Source organism: Trematomus bernacchii, unplaced genomic scaffold, assembly GCF_902827165.1.
Source record: "Trematomus bernacchii unplaced genomic scaffold, fTreBer1.1, whole genome shotgun sequence".
Classification (NCBI taxonomy): Eukaryota; Metazoa; Chordata; class Actinopteri; order Perciformes; family Nototheniidae; genus Trematomus; species Trematomus bernacchii.
Window position 1 is genome coordinate 9712994 of NW_022987828.1, and position 9464 is coordinate 9722457.

At 39.0% G+C, this 9464-nt stretch overlaps 1 protein-coding gene across 1 annotated transcript; it reads left to right on the plus strand.

Moving 5' to 3' along the window:
- The first annotated feature begins 189 nt into the window (after positions 1-189).
- LOC117499847 (otoraplin-like) lies at positions 190-1455 on the plus strand. Its single transcript, XM_034152497.1, has 4 exons — positions 190-400; positions 534-673; positions 948-1058; positions 1191-1455. Exons 1-4 carry the CDS (start codon positions 286-288, stop codon positions 1212-1214), a joined length of 390 nt encoding a protein of 129 aa, XP_034008388.1. The 5' UTR covers positions 190-285; the 3' UTR covers positions 1215-1455.
- The last annotated feature ends 8009 nt before the right edge of the window (positions 1456-9464 follow it).

A 9464-nucleotide genomic window follows, 5' to 3' on the forward strand; every position in this document is an offset into this window, starting at 1 on the left:
AAGACAAACACTTCATCTAAACTCGGCCTGCGCTTGTTCCTTCAAAGAGACTTAAGATCTGAGAAAAGTCAGCCAACTCCCCTGTGGGAAATGAATACTTTCACAGTGGGGCATTTCTGAAATCCAACGCTGATTGGTCAGCCAGCCTCTGTGTCAGGGCTCGGCCCATTCAGTCCTCACTGAGAAAACTGTTATGGGAAGGTTTTCAGCCTCCAGTTTCTTCAAACGTCCACATTCACACTCATACACAAACAACACTCTCTTGGTTCAGCTCTTTCTGTCAGCATGAGTTTTCCACTGGTGATTCTGCTCTGTGTGGGACTTCTGCAGCAGACTGCGAGGGCCGTCCATATGGATAAACTAGCAGACAACAAGATTTGTGGAGATGCAGAATGCTCATGTAAGTCAGAGCATTGAAGAGAAGCATGGAGCAGTGTATGTCCGCAAAACTGTAGTTAAAACCAGGTAATCAAATGCATGTTATTGATAAGTTGTTGTAAATGTGTATTTCCTCTTTTTCTGTGCTTTTTTAGATGTTGTATCCATGGCCACAGTCCTGGATGACTTCATAGCTCCTGACTGCAGATTCATCAACCTTAGGCTGGGTCAGAAGGTTTATGTGTATTCTAAACTCATACCAGAGGAGGGAGCCGGAGTCTTCTGGTCTGGAAGTGTATGTGCATTTGTGTTACTAAGTGCAGCTTACAATCAGTTATAAATGCAAGAGAGGACATGCAGCAGCTGTTACAAACAAATAGGATTGTTCTTGCTTTCCTTTTCGACAAGAGCAAAATGTCAAGAAAGACATTTGACATTTGGTCTTTGAAGCTAAATTTAACACACATCTTGAATACATTCAAATTAAGGCAGGAAGGTCAAACGCATTAAGCATATATAATGTGGTGCATTTGAATTTTTCAGAGAGAACATGTTATTTTTGCTGTCAGGTTTACAGTGAGCGCTACGTGGACCAGATGGGCATCGTTGGATACTTCCCTGCAACTATGGTGAACGAGACACAGAAGTTTATTGAAAACACCGTCAAGGTTGCCACAACTGTGCGTATATTTATCTCTTTTATAATAAACATCTCAGTCTAAAATATCTGTAATATCTCGGATGCATACTTTCTGTTTCTGGACTGATAGGTGGTTGTCAACATTAATCTTAAAATCTCTTTTTTTTTTCAGAACATGGACTTCTACTGTAATTAAGATTTGACAGACTGAAGCCGCTTTGTTCTGCTTTAAGTAGCTATCGCTTTTAACAAAAAGAAGAGAAGACAGTTCTTCACTCAAGCCAGTGTCAGACCATGTCCCATTACATCCTGTGGTGTTGTCTCCAGCTGGAACAGAAACTTTGACACTCCATAGCCCACAGCCTGACATTTATCTGTCCGTCTTGCTTTGTCTAAACAAGTCACTTTGCTCAATAAAACATTTTTTGCACTGTCAATCCAAAATGTTCATCATTTGAAATGACAATAATAAGCTTTCCAGATTGCTACTTTAATTTTTCAGAATGAGCAGTTGCAATTGTATTGTACATTTTTGCTGACACTACTGGTCTTTGTATTGCTGTGAAGACGTTCTCCTGTTATTATTCAATTACATTTGTAAGCCAGTGCAGAAGGTTTCTTAACACTGTTGTCACAAAACTACATGCAGGTTATGATTCCTTCTAAATAAGCAGGGAAAAGTCAGGTACTTGTGTTCTCTTTTTTAAATGAATAGTAATCTTTCAGAGAAATAATTGCACAATGGCATATCTAGTCATATATTTGTCATTGTACCTTTCATTGGCATGACCATTCCTTAAACATGCATAATAGTAAAATGAAAGCAATCTATAAACAAATGAATCATAAGGCTTTAGGTGTTTTTTTACACAGAAGTTGATTTAAATAATCTCATAACCAAAGAGATACAATGGTTTGTTATACAAAAAGATGACATAAGCAATCTATATAATAGAGTTTAAATTAACTTCATAAATAACAAAATCCTCATTACCTTGCAAGCTTTAAATATGATACAGAGGTTGATTATATTAGGTTGCATGACCATTTTTCACTCGTCAACACTTACATGCTATACGTCTATACTCGTTGGTTTGTTTACAACTATAGACAAATGTTGTCTCATAATGAATTCTGTTTGACCACACAGCACCAATAATTTAGCAGTTGTTTTTTGTTGAAAGATGCACATACAGTTTTGCTAAAAGCTCCGTTAGATGTCTCATGTTGCTTTAAAATACATCAAAGTCCCTCATGCCAGACAACCTTTACAGCTCACAAAGGCTGCAAACTGCGAGTAATGACTTTTTCATTGGGATGGTGTTACTTCAAGGTTCATTTATTTTCTATGGAGCGTTACATTACATTAGTTACGCAAGTGTTTTTACATTATTTTGTATGTACCATCCCTCTAAATCTTGTCTAAATATCTGTCTGCCTGTTTTGTCTGTCCCTCTCACACACACACAGCTTCCAGAGAACAATCACGATTAAAGATGGCCTGACATATTGTCACAGTTAAGTATATCTTAAAGAATGATTTTAATCTCCTTTTGATTGGTTTTGAATCAACAGTAACTCTTCTGCATTTGTCATAGCACCCACCCAGACACAGTAGTGAATGTAACATATCAATCTAGTAATCTACATTTACATCCGCGGATGATCAGATCCAAAGATGTTTCATTTTGATAAAGAAAGTCCCAGTGATTTCGTTTATATTCTTCAGAGCTGCCAGTTATTTTCTGCCTCGTGCATTGATTTATTAGGCCACGGGATACGGGTTGTTTTCATTATTTTATTTCTGTATGACCTGAGGCATTCTTAGAGAGGCAGGCTGACGAGTTTAGGAAATAGGTCTGTCACAAATTACGATCAATCCCCCGTCCCCTTTCTCAGCCCAGATCAATATGAACCTGTCTCCAATGTGGACATCTACTACAAAATGTCACTCAGTATAAACATACCTGATGCATGCCTGAGGGTCTCTTAGAGCAGAGAGAAGAGAGAAATAGTTTGTGAGGGATCTATGGAAGTAATGTCAGTTCATAAAAAACAACATTTCTGTTAATGTGAGATGATATTGGAAGGAAATTGGTGTCATTACACACTACGTACAGAGGAACTGAAACCTGAAGTCAATGGTTATCACAAACAATTGTCCAAATGCTCAGCATATGTTGCAGTTGCATTTGTCTGTATGTTGGCCTATATGGAAATATTAAAAAAACATGAATCACAGTAACTTACCCCAGTCAATCCTCCATCAGACAGCTGTAGTTTAAGGGGGTTACCATGGAGACAGGCAGGGATACCGTGACAGAAGAGATTGATGTGTGTGTGTGTGTGTGTGTGTGTGTGTGTGTGTGTGTGTGTGTGTGTGTGTGTGTGTGTGTGTGTGTGTGTGTGTGTGTGTGTTTCCTGTTTGTGAGCTTAAAGGAGCAGCTGCCAAACGCAGGCCACAGTAGATGTTTTTGTTTTTCCATCCGGTGTCGCACCCACACCTCTGTGCCCAGCAGCACAGCACCCTGTAAAGCTGAGAAATCAACAGCTTCAGGTCTAGTTAGCATCTGAGTGTGACATTTCAGAACAAGCCTTTTTTTGATCACATCCCAAAACCTCACGTCTGGCTTATCCGGCTGATTCTGGGAAACAAATATGCAGTCCATCAGTTTTTAAATCAGAAGAGTCATATTACTTTGTGATTCAAACAACTGTAGTGGATTCTTTTTTAAAGGATGAAGCAATTATGAAGAGGCAAGATGATAATAAAAACAGCAACAACTAATCTCACAACTTTAGGTGCAAGTTCCTGGAAAACCAAAACACCTCAGAGCAGAATGAAAGTGTCTTTTCTGTTTCTGAAAAACACAACCTAACAAGGAAATAAAAAAGAAGATTGAGTTTAGAAGAACATTTGAAGTGTAAACATATTCCCCAAATAGGGGATGACTCAGGTTTCATAGAAAAAGCTTATTTATTTCCAAACAGAATGTGTTTTTGTTCCATTGAGAGGACACATTTACTCTGACAGACATACTTCAAGGTGATCCACTAGAGAGAAAACTTGATGCCATGTTTCACTAGAGGAAAAGGCATGTGTCTGTTGTGATTGACTAAATCAGTATTGCCTTTCGAGTTACTTCAATGATAGTGTTTGTCGGCCTTGATTTTTCTCAAGGGTGACAGAAAATGCCAACTCACTGCTTGTCTGAACTAAATCAATCAATCAGTCAGAACAAATTAATCTCGGCTGAAGCCTGAGGATCAGCACCGTCCTCCTTGCTTTATCAATATCTTTTACATTCGGACATGTATTTGTCAGTCCAGTTTTGTTTCAAGAAGGTGTGACCACCAACTGGCCTCTTCATGAGATACTTCAGGGATAACAACAATGACTATGTAAGGGTTTAATCAAGAAAAAAGTGCAGCTTCAATGATATTCTTTTAGTTTCACTATTTATATATTCTTCTCTCTTGTTCTTTTTCTCTCTCTGTCTGTGTTATATCTCTGACTCACATAATTGCACAGGCTAGTGTAATTCCCCCCATTTTCTCTGTCACACATCCACACAAAGAAACCATTGATTTCATTTATTGTGTATTCAACCCTCAGAAAATCTAAGGACACCATTGTATATACTACTTGGCTATTACTGCTGTATTTCTTTTTTTTGAAAAGCAATATTAACCTGTATTTTGGAGAGTATACTCTCTCTACAGTGAGAGCTTATGTATAGAAATAATGGTCTGTCAAAGGTAATTTGCTCAATGGGGTTGAAAAGATGAAAACTGTCTGAAAGGGTTAAAGTCTTTTCAGAGTGTGAATGAGTGAGGTATTGATGATTTTCATGTTGTTGCTCGTCGCTACATTTTTATCACACCTGAATAAACCCATTTCTGCGAGACAATCTTCTCCTCACCTTCCCATCCAAGGAAATCAACTTCCTTCCATTCTTATTCCCTCTGTTTGGCCTGTCACCCTGGTTACCAAAAATATTTAGGGAAAGGCTACTGTGTGGTGTTTGTGTGTGTGTGCGGGCAGGGGGGGGGGTGTTTGGAGGCTTAGCGGTGTGTAAGAAGACCTTCAATCAGGATCCAAGGAATGCTTTGTGTAAGCAGCTAACCGTCTAATTGGCTCCTTCATTTCTTGTAGGTCAAAAGGTCATAAGGCCAAAATAAAACGTCAGGAAATGGTTGATACCCTGAAGGAATAAGGCGCAGCCATTAGCCTGTAATTACAAACGGAATATTTGGCGTGTAAGTCACTGATAAAGGTATGATGAATACATTATTAAAGGCTATCTTACAACAAAATGACTGGGTGTTTCTCAATCGCGAGTACGCTTGCTTGGTAGCACATGTCTGCCGAGCATCTTGCTTCAGAAGCGAGTCAAGAATACTTCCTGCCATTCGGAAAACAAAGAGTGGAACAGGCTAGCAAGTGTGCAGGTGTGCGTCATATGGGAGGCCCCGCATTACATCTTCCGCCACAGATTTGGGGAAATTGGTCCGTGCGCAAAGCATTGTGGGGATTTTAAGGCCGCGAAGTCTACTCATGTGCACACTCGATATTTCTCCAAACGGAGTACGCCGGGCTCGGTAGATTTCCAAGTATACTGGAGATTGGAACAGTACTTCGGCGGCACTCGATGACGTAGTATGCTTGAAATAGTGGCTCGGAAGCAGCTTTACTCGCGATTGAGAAACACCCACTGTGTATGTCGTCAACTGGTGGAAAGATGTCATCCAATCACCATTGGACGAAGGTTTTTATGTCACTCAGACTCCTTTAACAATGAACTCGCTTTTTGACAATGTTTTTTTTAAAACAAACATTTTACTGGCCACCATGTTTTTAGCCAAATGGTGCCCGATTGGCTTACTTCTCCCTCACTGTGAGTACCCCTCAATAAAACATGCCTGCATGCTAACCCATTGCAATCTGGCAAAGAGTTTACACATCATCAGACACCTTGGCAGATTAATAATAAAAAAAATCAAGGTCTGACTTATTCAAGGTCTTGCTTTTTTCAGTTTATATCTGCATGGTTGATTGCACACACTGTCGCTTTATGCAAAAGTCGCTTTGCATAAATGTGCCAGCTCAATGAAATGTGATGTGATGTGTCCCTACAAAAAGGTGTACAATCAGATTGCAATTGAAATCAAAACATGTCTGGGTCTCACAAAGCCTTGAAACGTTCCTTTATTACAATATCCACAGACCTTGTTGAAGTAGCTGAAATCAATGAAGGGTTTGTTACAAAAGACCACAGTTATTCATGACTTCAGTGGCATCACTCCGACTTGGAGGTCACAGATAACTTACAATAAGAATTACAAAAATATCAGATTTTAAATAGATTAAAGGATAAATAGGCTTGATTAACAGATGGATCAGTGACTCTCTTTTATGTTGTACCCATTTCTATTTCATCTACGTTGTGTAAACAACACTGGGTTGACGTTAACACGAGTACATGTACTCTTTGCTTCACCACTGCTGTTGTTGTATGATAGAAAAACATAAACACTTCACTGCCATGCGCACTCAGCCTAGTTTAATTTGAAACATAATTGCCGTGATGGCTGATCGAAAGAGGAGCAACATATGGAGCTATTTATAGATTTAGCATATGTGACGATGTGTTCACCTCATACATCATAGCTCTACATAAAAGAACATATGTAATTTAATCAGAATAAGAACAAATATCTGTACCAATATCATTGCGGTATAATCATAGATATAGGTATCCCCCTCACATACCTTAGAGTCATATCTACTCATTCCTTCTAACATAAATAATTCATGTGTTTAGGTAACACATGGCTGGAGGTCTTGGAGAATGCTGTCTGCTTGTTGAAGCCGACATGTCATGACTACACTTTGTCTCCATAGAAAAACCCTTTAAATCTAAGTAAAGCATGCTTTTCAGTGTATTTGTATTATATGAATACAAATGATTCACTGTGTGTTCTTACATTTTCTTTCAGTATAAAAACACCAGAAAAGCGAATTAACTTCCCTCAGCAGAGGTAGAATGCTTGAGTTCTCCCTCAAAATGTATTTTTTATAATGTATTTTTAGGGCTCTTAGTCATACTAAATGACTGTTTTCTTCTTCTTCTTGCCTGCATTAGTCTGACAGATTATTGAAGGCAAAGAGAAATAACTGGCTATCATTCCCTTAGTTCCTGGCTTTCCGAGACGCAGAAAGCTTTTATCAAAAATCTTCTGCATACTATCTTCAAATATTTTTTTCAGAGGGGTTTTTACACAAGCCTCTGAGCTATGAATAGGCTGAGTGTTTGTCATGACAACCAATTACACATGACAAAAGCAGTGAGGCCAAGTAAGGCAATTAAGTGGTGAAACAAAAATTGTGTGTTGCATGATTTCTCAGTGTGTTTCTGCTAACATATGTTTGTGGGTTAACACACAGCGCTATGATGCTACGTGGAGTTTTATATATAGGAATTTATTATGTGCTGTGCTTCGTTTCTATGATTTTCTGGTGTTGCCGATATCATTCTGATGGTTTTATGTTTTTGTATTTAAAAAGTAGCAATCATAGCTATTTTTGTTGTCATATTATAAACATTGTAATTTGAATCAAGCAATACAATACAACAGTGAATGGGCATAGTCATCCACCAGATGGGAATAGAATGGCTTTAAATGGCTCATTGTTTTTAGATAATGCTTGTTAACACACCATTGTAAGAGAATAACTCAAAATTAAATAAATATTTTTCAATGACTAGTGATTTAATAACAATAAACAGCAAAATTGTTCTTTTAAGCTCGGCTGTCAGTAAAAAAAGTTATGTTAATCACTGAATTATTTTGCAGTGGTTTATTTTTTAAGCATTACAGCTCTCATGTTGAATGTTGCACCTCATCATGCGGCACACAGCTGTGGTTGGTCTGTTAGGATCAGTCCTGTTTCCTTTAAGTTCCATATCTCACTCCAGCAGCCACCCGAAGCTTGTAGCCAGAGTGACATGACAGCTGTAATAGAACTAATAATTATGGAAAAAATGGTCACAAATTACTAAATGTGTTAAATGTCAGATCATAGCATGCGTGCGGTATAAATAGAGCATGCACACACATACATTAGAGGTTTTACAGCATGAAGTTGGCGGGTTATTTGCGTCACCTCGTGTACATCAACGTGAGAGTGACAATTAAGTGTCAGAATTAAACGCCATCCAGCTTTGTACGAGCCACTAGCCCCTTAAAGGTAGGCAGGCTGTCCCAGAATGCATGTTGATGCTTTGCAGAGCCTGTGGGAAGGTTGCAGATGAACCAGGTTTGTTAAGCTTAATGGTCCTTGTATTGATTGGCTGGGGTATCCTCACAAATCGCAAGGGTAGAATGAGCAATGAGATTCTCATTGAGGATCGCTAAATGCATTTTAGCTTGTAGTTTTATTGACCCTCCTGGAGCGGCCAGCGCAGGGTTTATTTACACACTCTGCTCGCATCTTTTATTTGCACTGGCACGATGGATCTGTGTAGAAGGTTTTCAGGGAAGTACTGCACAACATCCAGTGCACAGAGATGACTGATTATAATGAAGCCTTTAATCATATCTAAAATAAAGTGGCTATGGTTAGTAAAGTTGGGAAGCGTAAATAATGAAACTATATGCAAATGGATTACCTTTACGCCATTGAATAAATGAGGCTACACTGAATAAACGAATCAGCCCAGGAGAGAACTGTTAATTAGCTGCGCTGGCTTCACAGTCAGCCGGCAGAATGGCAGGCTTATCGCTGCTGTCAACTCGGTGCAGCTACTGAGCCATAAGGAGACTGTGGCCGTTACTAATCCCAGGCTGGATCAAACGCTGTGAATTCTCACATCTGTGTTAAGAGTCTGATGAAAGGTGTCAATCTCCATGTTTCCGTGAGAGTCACTGCTGCAGATTAAGTGAGCGCCGTTCACAAACACAAAAGGACATCATCGGAAAGAGCCGTCTCCCAGAGCCACCTGGAAAAACATGCTCGTTCAATGCACACATACAATAGATTGTTTTTGTACGCAGCATTTCTCTGCAACCACTGTAACCTTTGTTCTCAGTAACCAGTGCTTGAATGTCAAGTGGTTGTGTTAATGATTTTCCGGGAAATGTTTATTCCCTATTACCCTTTTTATCAGAAAATCTACTCTTTCATTCATTCCTTCCTGGCAATTTGTTTATGTTACCTAAGGATAATGTTTTAGAAAGTGCTCAATAACGAATATGATTCTATTTGTTTGTGACATAGACATGTTCACACTGTGCCCTGTGTGGCCTATGCAAAATATCCACTGTTTGCTTTCTTAATGGACTATGCTCTTTAGCAGCTAGTACACAGGGCAGTTCTGGAAAGAGGCTTGGAAACCTCTGAGATACCATTACCATTAGCCCTAATGTCCTTTTAAAATGGAAA